General features: G+C 40.7%; 1 protein-coding gene across 2 annotated transcripts in view; it reads right to left on the bottom strand.

Annotated features, from left to right (window-relative positions):
* The window catches only part of ABCA1 (ATP binding cassette subfamily A member 1), a 134016-nt gene that overhangs the window by 7935 nt on the left and 101016 nt on the right, over positions 1 to 25065 (bottom strand). For both annotated transcript variants that reach the window (XM_053567077.1, XM_053567086.1), the window contains 19 exons: positions 24836 to 24884; positions 24548 to 24661; positions 23044 to 23192; positions 21211 to 21335; positions 19467 to 19565; positions 16754 to 16943; positions 15770 to 15864; positions 14636 to 14668; positions 13508 to 13613; positions 12617 to 12691; positions 11937 to 12106; positions 10247 to 10424; positions 8186 to 8301; positions 7932 to 8076; positions 6117 to 6240; positions 4781 to 4910; positions 4404 to 4524; positions 2672 to 2734; positions 1715 to 1821 (listed from right to left, as the gene is read on the bottom strand). In XM_053567077.1, coding sequence (XP_053423052.1) covers positions 1715 to 1821; positions 2672 to 2734; positions 4404 to 4524; positions 4781 to 4910; positions 6117 to 6240; positions 7932 to 8076; positions 8186 to 8301; positions 10247 to 10424; positions 11937 to 12106; positions 12617 to 12691; positions 13508 to 13613; positions 14636 to 14668; positions 15770 to 15864; positions 16754 to 16943; positions 19467 to 19565; positions 21211 to 21335; positions 23044 to 23192; positions 24548 to 24661; positions 24836 to 24884 — 2189 coding nt within the window. The remainder of the gene's footprint in view (positions 1 to 1714; positions 1822 to 2671; positions 2735 to 4403; positions 4525 to 4780; positions 4911 to 6116; positions 6241 to 7931; positions 8077 to 8185; positions 8302 to 10246; positions 10425 to 11936; positions 12107 to 12616; positions 12692 to 13507; positions 13614 to 14635; positions 14669 to 15769; positions 15865 to 16753; positions 16944 to 19466; positions 19566 to 21210; positions 21336 to 23043; positions 23193 to 24547; positions 24662 to 24835; positions 24885 to 25065) is intronic.

Raw genomic sequence — 25065 nt, 5'->3', positions numbered from 1 at the left:
CCAATACCTGACTCAGTCATGGCATACATATTCCACACTTATTGGTCCTACTGAATACCCAGCCTAGGCAGCCCTTTAGCTGTTAAGGGTTTTTTTTATCATAGACCCTCTAAATCTGGTGACAGAAAAAATTACACTTACAAACACAATGTTATATATGTTGATGGGGGCAACTTTTAGGTTCTGTGAAGCCAATCAAGTTAAAAATTGCTGATGTGAGAGCTCAGCATCTACATCTCCATCTGATGAATGTACTTCCATCACCTTGGACAGCCATGAACTTGGCCTTTTGGCAGCATTCGTTCCTTTCTGCTTATCTAATTCATACCCCAGGGTCAGCCTTTTCCAGAATTATGATTGAGCTGCTCCTGAACTCTGCCTGAGCCTCACAGATACACTGCCCAAGTCAGTTCTTAGAACCAGTCCTTGCAACAAACCTTAGTCTGGGCCAATGAATGCTGCCATTGCTACATGCCCCAGAACTTTCTGCTGGGAAGTCTAGAGGAGCAGTTATGCAGCCTCAGGCCTGCTACTCCCAGAATGTCTGTTCTTTTATGTTACTATTGAAAAAGAAAACTGGTACGAGACAGGGGAGGAGATCAATGACTACATTAAGATTTTTATTAGCTATCCCCCTGTCCAGTCTTTTCAAATTGTGAGTCATCACTCATTACTGAGTTGTGAAATAAATTTAGTGGGTCATGACCAGCACTTTTTTAATGGCTCTGGTTAGAGTTGAACATAAAATACCAGAGTAAACTACAAGTCATAACAGTAGGTATTATTTGGTGAAACTTTAAGTTATGTGCGTTTATGTGTCTGTGTCTAGATGCTGGGTTGACATGTAAAATGTGTTCCCTACATGGGTCGTGGTCAGTTTGAAAGCCATTGCCCTGTACTATGTCTCCATATAAAATACCCACAGAAGCCCCACCTGCTTGAACTACTTAGTGTAACACTGTCTAGCATATGTCTACTGTGTAGCTGTACCTGCCCCCAAAGATCAGATTGCTTAGTGTAGTTTCAGAAATGGCCTAATGGAGCCGCCATCAATTACATACCTTTCAGAGAGGACCTTTTGGCATGTATATACCCTTTTGCCTTATAGAAATTTTACCTCAGGAAATAACAAAAGATACATACAAGGACATATTCACATAGCAAAAAAAGAAAACTGATAAATGTTCAACATTTATAAGAAATTGACTTTAAAAATTGCATATACACATACCTAGGGTAATTTTATGTAGCAGTGTAAAATTCTACATCTTAGACTATGTAACCCATTAGGAAATATACTAATATATACTCATAAACAATAAAAACTTATCTTCAAAACTATAAATAGCATGATCTCAATTTTACAGAATATTTATATAAGATAGATTTGGGGTGATGGAAAAGTTCTGGATTGTGATGTTTGCACAACTCTGTAAATTTACTAAAAAACACTTAATTGTACTCTTAAAACAAGAGTAAATTATATGGTATGTAAATTAAACGTGAATAAAGCTGCTAATAGAATGACACTGAAAGAAAATGTAAATTTTGGTTTTCTCTAGGTAGTGAAATTATGGATGATTTTTCTGTTCTTTATATTTTACTCTCTTTAGTCTATATAATACCATTATAATCAGAAAAATAATAATGTATTTCTTTAAACAAATTAAAAACAAGGTCTTTGCAGCAAAATACAGGCCGCTTCTTTTCTCACCTATTTTTGTTAAGGAAAGCATCTCCTCTAGTAACAGTGGTATCTCCAGTTAACATCTTGAAGGTTGATGACTTCCCAGCCCCATTTACTCCCAAGAGTCCAAAGCACTGAAAAGGCAAGATTAGGTAAACTGTATAAGCAAATTATTCAAATCTGAATATGAATGACCCCTAGAAGATAGCTACTTCAGCTTAGTTTTTATAAAATGATCCTAAAACATCATTCTTAAATATCAATGAAGAATCAACCATTTTCTTGGTTTTAAGACATTATATGGATAATTAAATATATATTTTGCAATGAACACATTTTAAGTGTGGGTACATTCGTAAATATTATTTGAGTCACATGGTTAAGGCCAAAGTTAATGTGTAAAAAACGGTTATGAAAGCCAACTAGTCAAATAACAACCTCCTCTGGCTAAAGGGCAAAAAGAACACAAACAGGAATGAGAAAGGAAAGAATCTATATTTTTAAATCTATCTGAATTTCATCATCATCTGAAATGGATCACACAAGCACATTTTTCTTCAACTGCCTGGGATTATCCAAGATTATTCTCTATTGACATGGAGGTTCTCTATCCTCTCAATGACTGATTGCTTCACACAGGACTAAGTAGCGAAGCCTTTTTTTTTTGTTTGTTTGTTTTTTTTTGTAGAGACAGAGTTTCACTTTATTGTCCTCGGTAGAGTGCCGTGGCATCACACAGCTGAAAGCAACCTCCAACTCCTGGGCTTAGGCGATTCTCTTGCCTCAGCCTCCCGAGTAGTTGGGACTACAGGCGCCCACCACAATGCCCGGCTATTTTTTGTTGCAGTTTGGCCAGGGCTGGGTTTGAACCCGCCACCCTAGTAGCGAAGCCTTTAAAAGCCACTTCACCTCTTGGAGACATTGTTATTTGATGGGTAGAGTATGAATTAATAGGGACAAACAGTGTAGACAAAGTGTCTTTACCTCACCAGGAGGAATTCCCACACAAATCCTGTCAACAGCAGGCTTCCTCTTCCTTCTATATATCTGCAATAAACAAAATGCAAAAATTCATGAGGCCCTGTGACTCACAGCTCTTCAAGCAACTGCAGAAGGGGGGATTATACACACCACAAAATAAGGCTCATCAGTAAAACTAAGTCATATGTTTATGTACTAAGAGCCTTGGTCTGCATCTGTGCAACCGGCTTCTAACTAACTCTGAAGCTCAAAATAAAAGTGACTTTATTTTTTAATCTGTCTTGTAAAAAATATATCAGCCATTAATACCTATATAATTTTTCATTTATTTATATATAAACATGTATTTTAAAAACTAAATTCCACAGAGTAGAAATTTGCAATCAATATATTGCAAATATTGTACAGATTACAAAAACATGAAATTTGGGGATTCCAAAATGCATCAAAAGAAGAACTGAAACAGACCCTTCTCCTGAGCAATGGTGATAGATCAGGTTTTTGGACTATGAAATTCAAAATCAACCATTTATTCTCCACTATTTCTGTTCTGTATGTTTTAATAACAAATAAATATAAGTATACAAAACATACAAATTTCTGTATGTTTTAATAACAAATAAATGTAAGTATTAAAACATATGTTATTAAAACATACAATTTTGTATGTTTTAATAACAAATAAATATAAGTACAAAACAAGTATATTTGAGATTGAGAATTCACACTACAAAAGTATGCTCAATAGGATTTTTTAAATTTAGGTTTTCACAGTATTTTTTTTCTAGGTAGGTATAAGGGTACATGACATTACCCTTTGTGTTATTTGTGTTTGTAAGGTAAAGTCCAAAGTTCAAGTTGTAGTTGAGTCCTTCACCCAGGAAATGTGCCATATACCCCTACATTGTACCTCATAGGTGGGAACTTAGCCTGCTCTTCCCCACCCTTCATGAAATTAACTGTGTTTGTCTCTCCATGGGCCTATAGTTGTTAATCCGCTAGTTTCAGATAGTACTGAGTACATGGAATGTCTGCTTTTTCATTCTTGAGATACTTTACTTGGGAGAATGTTCTCCAAATCCATCCAGGTAAATGCAATAGATGCAGAGTCTCCATCTTTTTTTATGGTTGAACAATATTCCATGGTATACCTATACCACAGATACCACTGAGTCATTCAATGGTTGATGGGCACTTGGGTTGTTTCCCTATCTTTGCAATTGTGAATTGAGGTGCTATAAATATTCGAGTACAAAGACAAATGGCCAACAAACACATGAAAAAGTGTTTATCATCCATAATCATCAGAGAAATGCACATCAAAACCACTCTGAGATATCACCCATCACCAGTAAGATAAACATCACAAGATCCTAGGCTGCACATGCTGGTGGGGGTACACTGATGGCACTGTTGCTGGGATTGCAAACTGTACCTTCTGTTTGGAAAAAAGTATGGAGGATCCTCAAAGAGTTAAAAGGAAACCTCCCATTTGATCCTCCAATCCCACTACTAAGCATCTACCCAGAAGAAAAAAATCATTTTACCATGAGGACATGTGCATGGTGTCTTTTTGTTTTTTCTTTTCCAATAAAATTAAATTGACAGAAGCTTGGTACAGATACACATTTTAGGGAACATGCTCTTTTAAGCAAGCCAGCAAAATGCTAGCTTCCAACATATATAGCTGAAAAACCTTAAAACAAGCTGTTGTAACCTGTATTCACTGTCTTACCTTTGTCAACTCCTTGATTTCCAAGATGTCATTCTGGCCTCCACCATCGAGAATTCTCTGTCTTTCCCGCCTCACATCTTCATCCTCATCATTCAGAGGAGGAAGCTTTGCATTTATAGGCCTTAAGGGTAAGAAATTAAGAAAAATGAACCCTTCAAAGTATTTTTCAGGACAAAAACCCAGTCTCTAAAACAGTCTTATAAACCCTCTGGCCAGTTTCCAGGATGGGTGGTGTCAGGGGTTGGGACATGTCCACATTAAGAAAATCAGTTTGATGTTCAATCAGTTCAATCCAGCCACCTTTGGCAAGTGTTTCCTGGGGCACCTCCTCTATAATCCTCAACCAGGTGCTCCATAAGTTCTAAGAAAAAGTTTACCTGGGCCTGATGAAGAATCTGTACTGAATCAGAACAGTAATGAGGAAGAACACCACCCCTTCCACGGCCATGGCAAAGAGGTTGCGTCCCACCAAGTCCCAAGATAATGGTGATACGAAGCGATTCTCCCCTGGTAGACACAATGCAGAGAAACTGTCAGAATGGAGGCATCAAAACCTATGGCCCTTCCTCAAATTTGGGCCCATCTTCTTAGAAATCCACCTATCTCCCTTCAAGCACCAACAGCTATCACCCACGACAAGGACAAAAAAAATAATAAAACGAGGGATCACTTTTCAAGTCTGATTTAAGGAATTACATATCAATCAGAATTTCAGAGCAAACAAATAATAGATCTATAACTTTATTGAATATATCTAATATTTCTTTTTTAATAAGATATATATAAAAATCCTTTTATAAAAAGCAAACAATCCAGACCCTACATGATTTTTAGGGACTATATTTTAATAAATTCTAAGCTTCAATAAGAAATATTAGAAAGCACGTTAAAACGATGCCCCTTTTAGCTAGACATGGTTGTGTGTGCCTGGTCCCAACTGCTTAGGAAGCTGAGGTAGGAGGATTGCTTAATCCCAGAAATGGGAGGTGGCAGTAAGCTATGACCAAGCCACTGCACTCCAGCCTAGGTGATGGAGCAAGACCCTGTCTCTTAAAAGAAAAAAACCTGTCTCAGTAGAATGTAATATAATGACTCAACTAAATCACCTGGTTTTATATAGATATTCCTTAAATTCCTGATATATCTCTTTTGTACTTCCAAGTTGAAATACTAACATGGCTGATCTGGCTATCTTAGCCAGTGGATAAATGATGGGAGGAATATCACTAGAGAAATATTTTTAACTATTCTAAAGGTAGAAAGCACTGCAATAAATTATCTTTTTATAAACTATATAAAAGATAATATGTGATCTTAGCTACAGGGCCATGACTTGCCTGAAAGTCAAGGTTTGCATCTGTCCTTCTGATTCTTTGTCCTATAACCTAATTCTTGGTGCTGTGTTTTGACTTTTCTAATGATCCTGACAAACATAACCAGTGGCATTAACCAGTCAGTCCAAGAAAATGCCAGTATTTTGTTTATTGCCATTTTCTTTATCTCACTTATCTCAATGCCATTAGAGGCACAGACAAATGGCTACGTCACAGTGTCCATGCTATAACCAATTGTGAGCCCGACCAGCGGTTAGGGAGAGCAGGGGACATCCTGTATGCAATCATTGGCCTCTTTCCAAAAACAAAGGCCAGGATACCACCGCCTATCCAAACTGCCATCTCCATTAAAGCTTCCTGCAGCCACTGTTTCACTCACCAAACCTTTCCAGGGCATCAGCCATTGCCTGGTTTTTCACCATGTCAATTAGCCCTCGTCCCAGGCAAAAATGTGGGAAGATCAAGAATACTGACTTCAGGATATCATTGATGTTATTCAGCTTCTAAAAAAAAAATTTAAAAATGGGGGTGGGGGAAGGGATGTCATTCATGGTTTAGACTAAAGATTTATCAAAGTCTGAAATACGAGAGTGAAGAAACAATTTGATTCCCCAAGGACAAACTTAAATTTTGCATTCAGATACAAATAAATAGCAGCATGCATAGCTGGTGATAAGTGACATAATAAAATTCTATTCTTCAGAAAATTTGGAGAAATACTGTGAGTATAGAGAAATAAGAGGCAAAGTTTAGAAAGAGGACTATATTTAATCAGAAGCAAATCGTAACAAAATATTTACTTAGCATTTTAAAAGGAAATTGCTTGTGTCTGGGTCAATATTTGAGTTTAAGGATTTTGTTGGAATTTTAAAATTTCTTCTCCAATATATCAGAACTCATTATGACCTCACAAGGCAGCAGGGGCCAAATGTCCAGAAACTAAGTAATGCTGGATGCACTGTGCTAGGGCATAGGAGAGGCAAACCTTATTAAGAAGCAGTCCCCACTCTGCGGAAGAAAAGCATGTAGGAAGGAAATTACTATATATATGGAAATGCGTTGTCCTGGAGGCACGAACGGAGAGCTCTGAGAGCACCAGGGAAAGAGAGAATACCTACATTAGGGCAGCTATGGAAAGCTTCGCATTTCAAATCAAAACCACTTTGAGAAATCACCCATCACCAGTAAGATAAGCATCACAAGATCCTAGGCTGCACATGCTGGTGAGGGTATATCGATGCACTGTTGGTGAGATTGCAAACTAGTACCATCTTTTTTGGAAAAAAGTATGGAAGATCCTCAAAGAGCTAAAAGGAAACCTCCCATTTAATCCTCCAATCCCACTCCTAAGCATCTACCCAGAATAAAAAAATCATTTTACCATGAGGACATTTGCGTGGTGGTTTTTTTTTTTTCCAACAAAATTAAATTGACAGAAGCCTGGTACAGATACACATCTTGAAGAGTAAGAGAGATACTTTCACACTCTGTAAAGTATCCAGCTTTTATCCAGTATCCAGCTAAGGTGTCGCTGGATAAAGGCAATATTTCAGAGATGTCTAAGTAGAAGAATTGATAATGTGACCAGGTGAATGTGGGACATGGCGATAGCAAAGCATGTAGGATGACTCTGAGAAAGCCAGCTTGGGCAACCGAGTAGTAATGCCACAAAGTATGACAAGGATGGCAAGAGAAATACTAGGTCCTGGGGTGTAAGAGGATTAGGCATATGCAATTTGGGGTAGCTATCAAAATGGAACTATCTGCTAGGCAAGAAAGAATTAGAGTTCAAGCGAACATTCAAGGCCAAAGGCCTTGAGATCTGAGTGATAAAGATAAAAAAACACCAAGAGAAGTGGTAGAAAAAGCCTTGGGATTGAATGGCATCGCCTAGAGCTGATATCTGAAATGGCAAGTAGAGACAGCAGAGGGACTGGTCTGGGAAAAGCAATAGTGACACAGAAAGAAGTAAAAGAACTTGTCAAAAGAAACTGAAGGCTTGACCAGAGAGATACTAGGCTCAGCAGGAGAGAAAGGTGCTATGCCTTCTCAGGCAAGACAGACTCTGAAAAAACATGGAGCCGTCAGCTATGTCAAAACCATAGACAAGTGGAATAAGAGCACAATTAGACACTGTCCTCTAGCTCCCAGAGATGTGCATCCCAGTGGGAGGTGTTCTTCCTGCAGAACTCACATTGTTGGTAAAGAGCTCCAGCACAAAGGTGGCCACGCTGCCATTGATGCCAATGAAGAGGTTCACGCTGGTGAGCACCACATAGGCTGTGCTAGGGATCTTGAACACGAAGGAGGCTGGGTACATGAGTGGTGTGATTGACCACCTGGTAAGGCACAAAGACAAATGTCCACACAGAGTCTTTTGCCCTGCCTCTGACATTGTCCACCAAAACCCTTACCCGCTGTGAGATCTCCCACCCAAAGATGTCTTACCCGTACAGCAAAAGTAGAAGGGCTAGCACAGGCAGGTTGGTGGAGGACACATAGGACTTCTGCTGGAAGCAGATGAAGATGATAATGACCAGCGTGGCAGGGACCACGTAATTGCACTAAAAGTGAAAACAAAGAAATAAAGTTCATCTTTAAGTCAAATACACAACACATCCCAAGTCTTCACCATTATCTGACAAGAAAGGGCAGATAAGCATACTGGAGAGTAACTTTGAATTAATGAAGCCACATAAACTACTAATCAAAAGACTGGACAATACAATTTGAAAAGCATTTTACCCTTGGCTGATTTTCTGAACTGCATGCCCCCCCGTCTTTCCAACAGCTAAGCCAAGGTGTCATGTTCAGTAAACCTACTGAACCATGGATTCCTAGTCAGAGTGATTTACAAGTGGCACATAAGCTTTCATTCTTCTTCTCGAAGATGATTGCGTCTGTTTTCATCATTAATGCTATATTATAGTCTGACCAAGTCCAGTCTCACATATAGTCTACTTATGTGAGGCAAGCACTCCTAACATGAATGTCAGAATTATTTCATCACACTGAGAATAACTTTAAAGTCTGTCCTCACCGTGTATGAAGCAGTAAAATGCAATAATAATGACTTGACCAAAGGACAATATGAGAATTCATAGCTAGCAGAGCAAAGCACGAGCAGGGAGTGACAGTGAGCCTGTCAGCTATTAGAAGAATTATAGCTTCAAACCACAGGGCTCCGCTTCGGTCCCATCCTATTTGATGTGTTTATAACAATTTGGATGAAGACATGCTTACAGCAAATTTCAGGGGCTCTAGAGCAGGAAGATAAGTAATGCCCCTGAGTTCAAAGATACCACTTTCATCTCTGAATCCTCTATACCTTGCATGGTCGGACACAGTGAGCACTCAGTCTGTGTTTATTGAATGGAGTAATTATAGAATCAAAATGAAGCAAAAACAAAATAACTAGATGTTAATTAAGCAAGATGTAGTTTAACAGGGATAAAAAGAAAGTTTAGGTTCAAGAAAAATCAAATGCATTAGTATATAATGAAAGAGACACATTTTAACAATCATTTATGTGAAATTATGTTGTCAGGGAGACGGTGTTACTTACAAAATACAAAACACTTGTGCTGCAGTAATAGGCACATGGGATAAAGATGAGCTCCCCCTAGGCTCATAACTATTCAGACCACAGCCTGAGCACAAGGTTAACTCTGGGCTTTTGCTTTTCAAAATGGACATAAACAATATGAAGCATGGCCCTAGAAGGACAATCAGATCTGAATAGTGACAAGTCAGCACAGATACCATTCTCATCATTTCTACCATCAACATTCACATTTGTGTAATGTTCTAGAGATTACAAAGCATAGTCTCATATGTCCACCCTGTCTGGGGATGACTTCAATTAAATGAGAGTTTGAGAGTTGTCTTTAAATATCCAGGGCCTGTCCAATGGGAGAAAAATTAGATTTGCTCTGTATGGTTTATAACTAATGGAGACATAGGGAGATATTTCAACTGAACTTTATAATAATGAGAGCTTCAGAATTCTTTGAAGTCTTGCATATCGGTCCAAACAGAAGCAAAATATTACAGCTGGAACAAAAAATATATTTGCAACAGATAGATAAGCTGCTGATAAATGTATAGCATTTTCAAATGACAGATGGCTTTCCCAGAAAGGCAAAGAGCATCCTGCCTCTGGAGGTGAAAAGCCATCAAAGAAGTTATAGGCACTGACACAGTGTTTTAACAAAGGTCCTCCATCTCTCTGATTCTCAGGGAAGTTTTCACTCAGGAACTTGGGTGGTGGTGGTATTAATTTTAGTCAGTGTCTACAGATTTTCCCACTGGTGTAAGATTAGCTCTGGTACCTAATGCCGTGCCTGATGTCATGAAAGTGATCAACTGCCTCTGCCTTTTCCTTTTTCATGCATCTTTAGACTAGCTGGAACATTTCCTGGTGATAGCCAGGGGCTCTTTCTTCCTTATCCATACCAGCCCATGGGCCTGACAGACATTTATAAAGAAACAGCAGGCCTGTGTTCTCACCATGTCCCAGACAAAATTGGAAAGCCAGTAGATGACAGGCTTCACCCCGCTGATGAACTGCAGGTGCTTCGCTTTGCTGACCCGTTCCTGGATCAAGAACACGACAAAGCTGGCTGGGACGAAGGACATTGCAAAGATGACACAGATGGACACAAGGACGTCCACTGATGTGGTCATCCTGGAAAGAAAAAAGCAGTGAGGATCCTGTGGTCTCTGATGCAACTAGGAGTTCAGTCAATGAGGATGTGGACATTCACACTCACATGCAGAGGCACACCTGAGGAAAAGCTTCTATTCATCAGGTATGTTTTGTTCAAGGTTAAGATAATTAAAAAAAAGAAAACTGATCATTTAAATGCAAAACTGATTTTACTAAGATTAAAAAGAGTCAGGTGGTGGGCACAGTGGTTCACACCTATAATCCTAGCACTCTGGGAGGCTGAGGTGGGAGGATCACTTGAGCTCAGGAGTTGTAGACCAGCCTAAGCAAGAGTGCAACTTGGTCTCTTAAAAAAAAAAAAAAAAAAACCATACATACACACACACACACACACACACACACACACATATATATATCTTAGCCAGGCATCTGGCTTATGCCTATTGTCCCAGCTACTTGGGAGACTGAGGCAGGAGGTTTGCTCCAACCCAGGAGTTTGACAGTTTGAGGTTGCTCTGCACTAAGCTGATGCCCTGGCACTCTAGCCTGGGCAACAGAGTGAGACTCTGTCTAAAAAAAATAAATACGTAAAAAGAGTCTTCTGTCATAGTAAAGCTAATGAAGGAAATCTGAGGGTAGCCTTATATATTCACTTTGGTCCACTGTTCTTAACCTTGTAAGAGCAATAAGTTGTAGATTTCCTACACAAAGGACTAGTGTGGCTAGAAAACTATCTAAGACCAGAAATACTAGTCTACAACTTACTTAAATAAGTTAATTTTTTTCTGGCTCTAATTTTGAAAATGCCACCATGTAGCATATCAATTTAACACATACAAAAATTCTATCAGATCCTTATAAGAATAGTTTTCTAAGCCCACTGCAGATGATCTTGATACAAAGATCCTAGTGTCCTACGTAGATATTCTGAAGGAGTTAAGCTGAAAGATAACTGCCATGCTCCATATACAGGAAAGGGCTCAAGGTGTGGTGACTACCAATTCCTCTAGGTGCTGACAAAGACCAGATTCAAATCCAGATCTCTTTGATTCCAAAAGCTGCACACTTTAAACTAGCTTATCATTGGCCTTAAAATTCTCTCTCACACGCACATGGAGCTTAATTCAGGAATTAAAGACACAAGCTAATAAAAGCATATTGCACCAAGTTTAAAACAGTAGTTCTAAAACAAATTAAACTTTTTTTATTATACATTTGTATTAATAGTGAGATAAATTATTTTAGAATTGTATGAATAATTTTTAACTCATTTTATATGAATTCACATGTAATGATTTTTACATATCAGTGCCATTTCTCTTTGGTGGCTCAAGAAGGCCTGCCAGCCAATTAATTGGTAAACTCATCATTTCTGCCCAGAGCTTGCATCAACCTGGAGATACCATAATGTAACTCTCTCTGCAGCAGTTAGCCCTACAACAGCTCCCTGTTCCCTTCCCCGGCTCCATGTCCCTCCTGACACCCTCTTTTTTCCCACCCCAACCATTAAGACCCAGCAGCTACACTTACAGAGCCACCTCTGAGAGCTGCTGCTTGGTGAGATTCAGGGGGTGATTGAAAGCAGTAATCCCATATTGGCTCGGATTCTTTCCCCTCTGCAGGTTGGCCCGCAGAATGGCATTGTTGATGACATTCAGGAAGGAGCTGATGGCATGCCAGCCCTTGTTATTAAACCACACCTGAAATAAAACATATCAGATACAAGATAATACCTCCAAACCCCGCTTGGGAAGGTAGGTGCACAGGTACAAAACTTAAGAAATCCAAGCCACATACCAAGACAAAACACTATAATCAGAGAACGCGGCAAAGCAACAACAGTGTACAAGATACACTGACCACTGACCATGTGCCCAGGCACTGTGATAGGACCCCACATATCTTCAACTACTTAGTTCTCACAACAGTTTGGAGACAACCATGATTATTGTCTCCATTTTATACGTGAGGGAACTGAGGCTCAGATAAGTTAAATATCTTGGTCAAGGTCACAATGGTTCACCTATTATGTCTGGTGACAAAGCAAATTCTCTCAATGACTATACCGTACTGCCTTGCAGGTAGAGTTACTAGTTTGCTCTTCTCTGTTATAAATGCCCCTCTCAACTTTACCAGGAGCTAAAAGTACTTCAGGGAATATAAGGATTAATGTTCACCCAGAAGCTACTAGAACTCAGACAGTGGTTTACCTTAACATTGTTTTTGGTGTCCAGTCCTGTCATAAACCTTCCCAAGTTGCTGAGAAATCGATCTGCAGAACTGTCCTGTAAGCAACAGAAACCTGTCTCAGTTGTGATTGTTCACACATGCAAGAGGGGCAACAGTGAGTCTGGAATCTTTGGACGACAGAGCAACCTTGAGAAGAGCAATACCACGACAACCTTATTCACTGAAATTAAATTTAAACCCTTAAATAAATGGCTCCTTAAAGCATCAGAAATCTACAGCACTGATGCTGCTATGCCCCCACAAGTCTGGAGAGAAGCACAGAGAAAAACTCAAAATCCCAAGAATGTAACGTCTGGTGATTACCATGAGGTGGGGCTTTGAAGAAGTATGCCCCTGAGGTCACCCTAGAGCCACGACCCACACTCTACGTACAGATGAGTTAGACACATAGGCCTGTACCTCAAAAGCAGAGCTACAGTCTCTCAGACTATTGCTGCTGTCCACAGTCCCAGAGAAAACCCCTTGAACCTCACTTAAAAATGGAAAACTTCAGAAATGGAGATTTGAAGTGAGTACTTATCAGCTTCTAAGGACCAGCCTGCCAGGTTAAAAGGAAAACGATTCATTTCCTACTTAACCAGTGATTGTTTCACAAAAATATGTTTGAAACCCAGTTTATTTACCAACTAGCTATATTTGTAAACTCAATTGTTCCAAGAGCCTTTAAATCTCTGAATTTGTTTTTGAACTATTCTTTCAAATATATACAGAGTGGTTCAGTCTTCTCTGGCTCAAATCACTAAAGGCAGAACAACAAAGCTGCTAGGTGATCAGATTTACCTGCCAAATACTCCCCTGTCCCAGCAGTTCTGAGCCCATTTTTCTGGCATGTCTTACAATGAATACTGTACCTTGGCCAGTTTCAAGTGTTTCTTCACTTGTTTGATGGCATCATTAACTTCTTGGCTCGGAGGAAGTGCTTGAGGATTACTGACACCCAGGGAAAACCCACCATACCTAAAAGAACAGCCTGACGTCAAAACCCAGACAGTGTGGTACACAGTATCGCTCAGCAACAGACACAGTGCAAGTGTATATATTCTTGTGGTTCGTGATCAGGGAGAGGACTTGGCCTGATGACACACATACAGTTAGACATCTGAGACACTAAAAAGAATGGTCATTCATCTCAGAGATGCTCTTCCTCCCCTGTGGCTCAGCTCTGAACTTGGGTCTGGAGATAGCAGATGGGGGTGGGGAGTTCAGGGCAGGGGTCCCAGCCCACAGTAGGCTAAGTAGGACTTATAGAGAGGCCTTGGCTCTTTGACAGCATGAGGATCACTACAGGGACCTGCGTCTGTCTGCCCAGAGTTCAGGCTCTCAGGGCAAAGGCAGAGAGGAAAAGTGGGAGTCAGTAACAGAGAGCCTTTGGGGTCACCTGAGGCAACCATATCAGCTATCTCATTTTCCATGGAGTAAAAATTGGCTTCAAGGATTCTTCCCCAGTCTCACCTATTCCTTCAAAACCCAGAGGGAAAATGGATTGAAATACAACAAAAATAGATAATGTCGAGGCTTCTTTATTTCCTCCAAGAGCTTTCCTCCCATGAAAAATGCCTAAAAAGTTGTCTGAGTTCCTAGGAACTCTTGGGAATCTGATTTAGGAGGAAACTGTAACTAAGATAAGTATTCTCCTCATGGAATCCCTGGAGACTCACACAAGATTGATTTCTCAGTCTCCTCATGGAAACAGCATGCCAAATATTTAAGATGCCTCTGAAGTGGCCACTGGGCACTGAACAGAAATGCTTTTGGCAAAAACTACAAAGCAAGTCGAACCTAAAGCTCTCTGTGCCGCTGTGCGCTCCACACGTTCTGCAGGGCCTCTGCCCTCCCCACAGTGAGGCAGCACCCAGGAGTGTGTGAGTGCTAAACAATCCCCAAACCAACAACTTTCTTCAACCCAAGATACTGACATCAAAATCACCCTCCGAACCTCAAGGTTCCAGGGAAAACTGAAAGCCAGGAGATCAACTTACCTAAACTCATTCACCCAGGCCTTGTTCTTTAAGCTGCATAAAGTAAAGACATAGAAACCAAAATTCAGTTCCAAGAAGGCATTGATCTTCCTCTTGACGATACAGAATGGGTAAATATGCAGCTGAAGTTAAAAGAAAGGGACAGAAATAACCCCATGACCAGGCTGGCGTTACAGGTGTGTGCCGATGGAAAGGGGCCCATTCTTAGTATGCCTTTTCTTCTCTCCATTTTCCAAACCTCATTTACATAAGAATCATATCCAAGATTTTAAAACCACCTTCTAGACCAAGATGTGACTGAACTGGAAGCATTTTCAACCCAAAGTTATACTTCAATTGTAGATGACATGTGGAGAGGCTATGTCTTTTTCTCAGAAATTCGTGGTCATTATCATTCCAGTACATCTGTGTCTTTTCCTAACCCAGAGACACAAGTGACCAAACCGATGGGAAAGAAACCAGAAGAAACATTTCCTAAGTATCACTAAGCATTCAACACCATGCTTCCATACCCAGGAAGCTACAAGGTCATAGTCAAGGCTGGCTGCTTAGTCTTCCCAGGACTCTCTTCGTGATACTACGTAGTGTCGTGGAGTCCATCCAAGGGAGAGTACTCAAGACAGTTTACATACATGATTTCATTTAATCCTAACAAACTATATGAGCAACATAAATATCATGTCTTATTTTATTTATGTATGCATGTCTATATGTTTTTATTTATTTCTTAGAGAGGGCCCAAGCTGTTTTCAGCTATCCTCCCGCCTCAGCCTTCCAAAATGCTGAGATTATAGCAGCCTGAACCATTGTGCTCAGCCTAATATCACATTTTATGCAAAATAAGCTTTAGAGGGTTAACTGGTTTCCCCCTGGTGAAGCAGTAAGTGTCAGAATTTGAAATTGAATCTAGATGTATTTTTATTCAAGACTAGGCTGCCTCAAGCTTTAAGATAACAACTGAATATTCACAATCTCTCTCATCTTTTCTACTTTGGGATAATATCCTAATATTTCCACTAGACACCATCAGCCCATAATCTGCATTTCCCCCACTGCTCCCATCTACTAGTTATAGGCCTTTAATTCCTCTAATCAATAATGATAAAGCAAGGGCCAAGTTTAGTCAATAGTCACCTTTTTGCTATGATCTGCACGTATGTCTTCACCAGATAATCCGAAATGTTTCTTCCCGTCAGGTTCTGAAGGATGTCTGCAGTGTTCTGTTTTCTCTGTCACCACATAAAAACCAACCATGTGGCTATTTGTAGACAAGAATTGGGGCAGAAAACACAGCAAGGCTGATAGTGACCATGCCCCTCCAATGTGTACCATAGTGAGTCCGCATCCCTGACCACAGGGCCCAGGCACTGCCCTCAGCCACCTAGCACCAAGACCGGGCTCATCCTGCTCTTGACACTGGTGATTCACTTATGCCAGACTAAGGTCTTCTCCGGGAATTTACTCTAAATAATAAACACTAAAATGTGATTCTTCATAGTCTCCATTTTTAGGCAGCAACATCATTAACTATTCCTAGTGAATGTTTTTGCTCATTAAAGTTATACTGATGCCTAGATTAGCTGTGATTTTAAAGAGTGGTAACCAGGATTTCTTTTGGTCTCACCCATTTAAAATTGCTTGTGCTCACCCTGTGACCTGATGAGGCAGCAGAGAGCCATCGTGCGCAGGCCTCTTCTTGGACTTGTTCTCAGAAAAAAAAGGGCCCAGGCCTCCTCCTCAAACTCAGAGTCTCCGAGAATGTCATAATCAACAAGACCCACACGAATTTTCTTGACCATCCTCCCTCATTCAGTGAGGAAACAAGCCCAGGGAATTACAGTGGCCTGAAAAAGGCCACAGGCTAATTTGTGGCAGAACCAGGAGTAACAGCCAAGCCTGTCTGTCCTGTGACACCAACGCTATGGGAGAGGCATAGGCACAATATGGTCCAGCCTCTCTCCCCTCAACTCTCACACGTTTTTCCCTAAGATGAGAAGTAAGGCCTAGACTGAAATAGGCCCTTCTCACATGATATCTCATTCATTCCTGCTCCCAAGCAGTAGCTCTCAGCCCACCCCACCTGCCCACCTACTCAGTTACACCCTGAGAGTGACTCACTTGAGGAGGAGGCAGCCCCCCTGCCCCTGGAGGACACACGGGCAGCATCTTCTTGATCTTGTCACTGCTACACTGGCAGGCGGGCGAGGGGTTCTCCATCGTCCAGTTCCCATTCTGGAAAAGGTCCATGATGGTCTGGGGAATTGGGGCAGTGGTCCACTCCTCCTCCCCTGACAGACAAGGCGTGTCTCTGCAAAGGGAAGGCAGCAAAGGTAAGATCGCCACAGAGGGCTTGGCTCTTCTCATTGCCTCAAGAATCCAGGATTATTCTCTAACAGCTGCAAACATGCACCCATACCCTCACCACGTAGGAAGGATGAGCACGGCCTCATTTTATTGTTCAATTCCACAACAACCTTGTATTATTTATTCTACATATTATTTTATAGATGAGAAAAATGGAATGCAAAGAGGCCCTAAATGCTCATATACCGAACTCCATCCACTCCAATCAACAAACACTTGGCAGACACTGTTCTGCAGATTTGAGGGTCTAGTGTGAACAAGACAAAGTAGCTGCCTTCATGGAGGGGTTAAACAAATAAACAGTGGAATCATGTAATCTGAGAGGGCCAAAAATAAAGCAAAATACGTGGAGAATAACTTGGGAAGAATGGACCTCCAGAAAAGATAATTTTTCAGTCAAAACATAAACAATGACAGAGAATGAGCTAGGCATAGGAGAATGTTCAAAGTGGAAGCCATGGAAAATTGAGGAACAAGAAGAAAGCAGCAGGGCTGAGTGTAATGAGCTAAGGGGAAGAGGGATAAAAAATGATGGGGACAGGAAGGGAGAGGCCAGATGACACAGGCCTGGGAAGGAGTACGGATCTTATGCTCATTGTGCTGAAACTTTAAGTGGAAAGTGACAGGATCCAATTTATGGCCTAAATTGAGTAGAGAATTGGGAGGGGTGGATGGGCTGACAGTGCTTGATACATGAAGAACCAAGCTGTCTGCAAGTGTCCCAGGAGACAAAACACAAGGCCTTTATCCCCAACTTGAGCTCTGAATAACTATGAGAACATCAGCAAGCCCTTTGCCCTCTCAGGGCTTATTTTTTCCCACTGGTAAAACAAAAGTATAAATTCTAGTGACTAGATTCAAAATTCTACAATGTAAAGTAGAGCCACAGTCTTTATATAATTTCCTATGTATGAAAAATACAAATAGACAGTTTTTCAGATTGATCTCTAGTTCTCTCTTTAGAGCACCTTAACTAAATGGAAAACTCAAACTTTTATGACAGGGTGCTCTCCTGAAGCTCACACTCTAAAACCTTCAAAAGACGATTGGCTGAGAAAAACTTAACTGCTGCCAAAATGGTCCCCATCAAATTTCCTTGAGTTCTACCACCTTTTGCAAAACGTGAACTTTAAATTTCAGTAAGAGTTTCTAGGATGGAGCCCCTTCCTTCAGACTGCCTCCAACAGGTGCTTAATGGTGCTCAGACTCAAAGTTGTGAATCCCCTGATGTGAGAGGCCATGAATGCCTCTTCTGCCTCTTCTGTCTCTGCAGGCTGGCTCTCAGCCCAGTTCTGGCTCCTACAGATCCTGCCTGGGGTGGTGTCCATACAGTTCAGCTGAGCAGCAGTGAATCTAGATAACTGTGTTATGTAGTATCATCCCATCTCATTCTTCTATCTTCCCTGTACAACCTCCACATGGAAAATCAATCCAGACAGGCTGTATCTGGGTCCTTCTCTACCCTCAGCATCTGGTTATTTGAGAACCAATATTGGCTGCTAGGTTTTATCAGCGATTAAGTACTAAGCACTAACAAAGATTTAGCAGCTATCCAATTCTAATTGAGAACTAACAAGTCCATAGTAGCTATTCATTTGGAAATATGCTGTCTAAACAGGAATTGTACCTGTATAAACAGGTACCATGCTCACCATTGTCTTTTGCAGAATGAGCTATGGAGCTATCTTCCCATTAAAACCGGGAATTTAAGTTTGCACTTCTCCAATTCTCCAGCATATTCCCAACTCCCCATAATTGCTCAGTGAGCACTATTTATGGTTTAACAACCTCCGCAGCAAATTCTGCCTGAGCCTAGAAACATGAAACCACCTCTACCAGCCTCCAGCTCCCTCATAAACTTCCCACCCCTCCACTGCCTTTCCTCACAGTGATCTGTCTGGTGACTTACCTACCCCTACACACATGTAAGAGGCATATGCCTATTTTGCTAAATGTATTTATTCATGGCCTACTTTTTAAAAAAGGATTTGGAGGAAAATATGATAAAAATATAAAACTCAAAAAGAACAAAATGTCCATTTTTATTAAAATATAAAATCTAAAAATATACAAAAATATAACAATCTTTTCAGGTTGTTAAAGAAGCTGATAAATAAACCTGCCAATTACGAAGCACTTAAGCACAGGAGTTGCAGGGAAGGAGAAATGGGAAAAGCATTTGATCGGTAAGTGTAAAGTGCTATTTAAATTAAATATTAATGTTCTAAAGCAGTAAACAAACATCCGTAATGATTCGCTTTGCAGGATGTTAGAAGACTCTCTGAATGTTTCTTCTTAGTTAGTTTTATTAGGTTACTATGTTGGCATTTTTTAATAAAAAAAATAATGATTCAAAGGGCAAATGATGATAGTCACAAGGTAGCATATGGCTGATAAAATGCAGTATATTAGAAATCGAACCAGGCAATAAACACAAGAAGCCAGCTATGGCTAAAGTAGCACTCACGGGATTGGATTTCCTTCCATACACCGGGTCCCGAAGCCAGGGTCTTTGGTGAGAGCGTTCAAGAGTTCCTGGGTTCCCCTGTCCTCAGGAGCATCATTGCTATGGGCACAAGAGAGGCAGTCATTAAAACCAGGAGGGGGAGATAGAAAAGGTTTTCTAAATTAAACATTTTATAAAGCAATTCCTATGTGACAGTCTCTTAGAAAAGAATAAAAACATAAAAATCTTCCATAGAAACCACAAGGAGCTCAGACTCAGGCCATGTATTTGGCATCAGGGTAATACCCTGTTTCCCCAAAAATAAGACATCCTCCGAAAATAAGACCTACTTACAGGAAAGATAAGACGTCCCCTGAAAATAAGACCTAGCACATCTTTAAGCACACCTTAAAATAAGCCGCTGTCTTATTTTCGGGGAAACAGAGTATGTAGCATTCCAAAGTGGAGCTTGTGTAAGTGGTTATATGTGTGTAGGTTGTGTGTAGATGTGTGTGCAATGTATACATGCTTGCACACACATTTACATATGCATTTTAATTTAAAATAAAGAAACTTATTAAGGATAAGTATTTCAAAAGTACTTTCTCAATTATCCATTTGGCATAGACAAGCAGGATTTTCCATGAAAGGGTAGGCAGAGCTTGGTGCCCATAGCCCAGTGGTTACAGCGCCAGCCACGTACACCAAAGTTGGAGGGGTCAAACCCGGCCTGGGCCTGCTAAACAACAATGACAACTGCAACAAAAAATAGCCAGGCATTGTGGCGGGTGCCTGTAGTCCCACCTACTTGGGAGGCCGAGGCAAGAGAATCACTTGAGCCTGAGAGTTTGAGGTTGCTGTGAGCTGTGACACCACGGTACTCTACCAAGGGCAACAGAGTGAGACTCTGTCTCAAAAAAAAAAAAAAAAGAAAAGAAAAGAAAGGGTAGGCAGGTTTTATTGACTGAGTGTTTGCATAGACAACCAGAAAACACAAAAATAAAGAGTATAAGTCACAAACACATGCTATATTCCACACCTATGGGTTATACAGGGTCAGCAGCTGGGAATGGAAGGAATAAAGTAAACCTCAACTACATAAGAAGAAAATACGAAGTTGGGGAAAAAGAGACTAGTTCACATTATATTTTTCCTTTTATAACTGATATACCTCCCCCATCAACAAATCTACAAATTTTTCACACATGAAGAAAACTCCTACCAAATAAGATCTAGAAATCCCTCTACCCTTATGTTTAAAGCTTTAATTGTTATGGAATAGGGTTTACCTATTTCTAAAGAGCAAACACTAGTTAATACCCCAAATTTAAAAGAATGGAAAATAATTACAGGAATTGTCCTTTGCAGAAAATAAGGACCTAGAAGTTCTATGCTTTGACAATGTATGGAAGCCCTGTGACTCAATTACAAAATTAAAACACAACTCTGAAAATCCAAGTATTCAAGGCAAAATTCATCTGTTAGCAAGATAAAGATTATATTATCTAAAACACATGCCTGTTCCAGACCACATAAAGAGGAGAGAGGTCAAAATGTGCAACAGAAGACTAGCTAATTATGTCAGGGTTAGTTCACTGCCATTCTTTGCATACAGTATTAGTTTGGCTATGGGCCTTAGCCACAGCTGATAAAATCTATTCCACTGTGTAACTCTAGAGTCCATTCCCTTGGCCCTCAGCACAGTAAACATCCTGGGTCTGCTTGACCCTTCCTCTCTCCTGGGGCACTGATGACAAACACATACCTGACAAATGTGTACTGTTCGTTGTACATCCAGGGCTGAAGTTCCAGGCTGGGGTATTTGCCAAACGGTGGTACAATCAGGCTGAACACCAGGGCAATGCAGACAAACACAGCTGGCAGGACAATCTAAAACCAGGCAGTGACAGGAAAATGGTGAGTGTTATAAAGAAGGCTAAGGAGCTTGTCACTAAGGGTCCAGCCAGCCTCCCAGAACAACAAGCACAGGAATGAGGGGTACAGGGCCCACAGCGGGGCTGCACCAAGGCATTCTTGGCAGCTGGGAAACAACAGAGCCTGAAAACTAAACTTCTTCCCTGGCATCATGAGGTCAGAGGCTATGGCCACCTGGCAGAGGCACCAAGCTGGAAACTTGACAGAGTAAACAGGGATAACCTGTCAGGGTAACACAGAACATGGGTTCCTGCCTCCTCTTTCTCCTGAAGACTGGCAACGACCACACTGCACCGTGGACTAGACAGAAACCCCAGTTCTATCTATTACTGTAAATTTACCCATGTGAAGGCACTTTCCCCTCTGGCCTCAGTTTTCTCGTTTTAATCTGGGGCCAACGACAGATGACCCATTCAAATCCCACACTCTGATAGAACTAACTCTCTAGCACTGGCTCTAGTCAGAGATAATCACAGTTACCATTTCCCAGGATTTCCTCAGAAAGCAGAATTATCTAAATCCTTCTTGAACCTCCCCAAACGTTCTACCATATCATCTCTGAAAACAATGCCTTATACTTTATAAGTAAACCCAAAGCTTCATCCACTTATTGCTGAGAAATTCATCAATTTATCCTTAATAAACTTAAAGATTCAAATGATGCCACTGGGTCTAATGCTCTGGGGTTCAATGCAGAAAATTATCACTGAGTGAATAATTCTGTGGGAGAGTACTATAATAAGAATTATCTCTATTTTGTCATTATTTGTGGTGGTATTATAATTATCACCATCAACAAACAAGGTAACTAAGGATCAGACAGACTAAGCAACTTGCCCAAGGCATACAGCAAATAAGCAGCAGAGTCAGAGTTCAGATCCATGTCTGGATGCTCCAAATTCCTGTTTTTAGCATTACCCACACAGTCTACAGAAGACCCTCTGCAGACCCTTTCTCTATATTTCTTGATTTTATAGAGTGAAATAATTTTAACCTTTCTAACCAAGCCATTTAGCATGGGAACACTGACATGTAGGCAACAATGTAACAAGGCTTCTCTGTTGACCAATTATATTCTGATTTCACTGGCTGTCTTTTCTCACTTTGAGTTAAACACGAATTTAGAGAGAAATCTTGTTTCTATTAAGATCATAGGTCCAGTGCATCTGGGCATAACATTTCTCCTGATAACAGGAGAACATGCTCAATCAGTTTTTTGTATTTCTTTTCTGAGACAGGGTCTCACTCTGTTGCCTGGACTAAAGTGCCGTGGCATCAGCCTAGCTCACAGCAACCTCGAACTGAGGTTCAAATGATCCAACCAGCTTTTCGAAACTTTGCCCTTTTTATCTCTCCTCTAAAATAAAAGTAACACACATACACACAAAACTAAGCACTCATTAAAGTTATGCCCCATTTCAAGCATTTACTTATTTTTATTCTCATAAAAACCTATATAGCAGGTACTATTATTCTTTGCATTCTATAAATGAGGAGAATGAGGCACAGAGGAGTAACTTGCCAGGAGATACACAAGTGGCAGCAAACAGAAATGGGATTCAGATAATCTGGCTCCAGCATCCATATCTTGACCACAACACTGTCCTGCCTTCACCGGACAGAGAGCCTGCAGCCCACCCATGCCTGGAACAGCACATCTCACCTGAGCAAAAAATCCTTTCCGACTCCGTCTGGCAATCAGCAGCCTCTTCCACAAAAGGGCCACAAACTGCTGCTGTGTGAGTTTCCAGCCCTTCACCTGGTAGGAGCCTTTGCCATCCATCCCACTCAGCAGGTCTGTCTCTCTGGATTCTGCAAGAATCGAGCACTGAAGGTCACCAGTCATCTTGGGTATTTCTGACACCACCGTGCTCTTTCCCCAGTATCTGCAGCAACCATCTTGGAGGCTTGTGTTTTAAGCTAAAATTATCTCAGAAGTAAAAGGTTTTCATGACAAATCTACGTCCAAGGAAAAATTATGACTCAAAATGTCCAAAAGTAGCAGTTTCTGACTTTTAGTCTTTGTCTCATGAGGACAGAAAAGGTATCTTGAGACAACTGACAAGATGTTTTTATACATATACAACTAGGTGTTACAGCAAGCCATTTGGATGAATCAAGTCATCAATTTCTTTTTTTTTTTTTTTTTTTGTAGAGACAGAGTCTCACTTTACCACCCTTGGTAGAGTACCATGACGTCACAGGACTCAAAGCAACCTCTAGCTCTTGGGCTTAGGCGATTCTCTTGCCTCAGCCTCCCGAGCAGCTGGGACTACAGGCACCCGCCACAGTGCCCAGCTATTTTTTGGTTGCAGTTTGGCCGGGGCTGGGTGTGAACCCACCACCCTCGGTATATGGGGCCGGCACCCTTCTCACTAAGCCACAGGTGCCGCAATTTCTTAAAATTCTATGAAAAAAGCCAAGGATGTAGGCTTACATACTTGAGAACAAACAATGGCAATCAGTTCTCCATTAATTATACATATTTTGGGTAAAAGGTGAACACATTTCAAATGACCTAAGTTCTGACAACACCCGAAGTCAAGAAGAACATAAGAGCTATAAACTCAAATGACCAAGAGTTGGGAGAAGCAGAAAATTTCCTGTTCCTATACACATTACAGAAATCCTTGTCTCAAACTATTCCTCACTGAGGGGCTCTGACAGCTTACTAATGTTTTATTTCTGAACTCCTGTCTCCAACTCAGTCAAATGCACAAGGATATGCTCATCCAAAATATCTAAGACTCAGGGGTATAATTAACTCTAAAAGTGAATTTCCCTCTTGGATTCTTTCAAAATCATTCATCCATTCAGTGAATATTTACTCAACAATTAAATACCTAATGTCCCAGCAAGAAACTGGTCCCCCATAAAAAGGGTTATAAATAAATGGGTTCAGAGGACGGAGGCGTCCTCTCTCTATGTGTATCCTGAGAGGAAGACCTCAACTAAATAAGGGAAGTGATAAGAGTGGGCTGTTCCAGCTTTGACCATATGCTGGAACACTGGAAATGGAAAAGTGGCTTTTCTCATTTTCTCGCTACCCTTTGGACCCCGTAGGGATCTATCATCTTGGCTAAAGGCCATCAAAAGAAAACAGCTGAGAAGACATAAGAGAGCAAATCATTTTCAAACAATGGAACACGGGTCTTGTCCAAACAGACCTGGGTCTATGTCAGAATCATTCGGATCAATGGCATCGTCTTCGGTGAATGGGCGAAGACAGCTCTGCCTGTCTCCAAAGGCCCGTCTGTTTCGTCTTGCTGGCAAAGTACCATCTGAAGGCAAAAGAAAGGAATCCCCACATTTTATTTTATTTATAACAAAACAAACCTTCCCCACCTGAAATAACATCTATTCACAAAAAATGAGAATGCAGTGGAACAACTCAAAGGGACAGGTACAATACTGGGTAGCTAAGACAGCCTGCAGTACCTCCTCAAGAGGATTACCTGAGGTCTCAGCATCCACACCACTCTCTTCAGCCACTTTGAGGAATATCTGAAATAACAGAGCAGGTGAAAACATAAGCACCAACATTATGAGAGCAGCCATCACTGTCATGGTTATTACATTATCGAATTGCATGAAAGCTCTATAAGGCGGGGAAAATAGGAGTCACGTTATTAATAACTTTGTCAGAGTCATTTGGGAAAGAAGCTGGTTTTGCCAGAGAACATAT

The sequence above is a fragment of the Nycticebus coucang genome, chromosome 2 (assembly GCF_027406575.1).
Source record: "Nycticebus coucang isolate mNycCou1 chromosome 2, mNycCou1.pri, whole genome shotgun sequence".
Classification (NCBI taxonomy): domain Eukaryota; kingdom Metazoa; phylum Chordata; class Mammalia; order Primates; family Lorisidae; genus Nycticebus; species Nycticebus coucang.
This window is presented reverse-complemented; position numbering and strand designations above follow the sequence as displayed.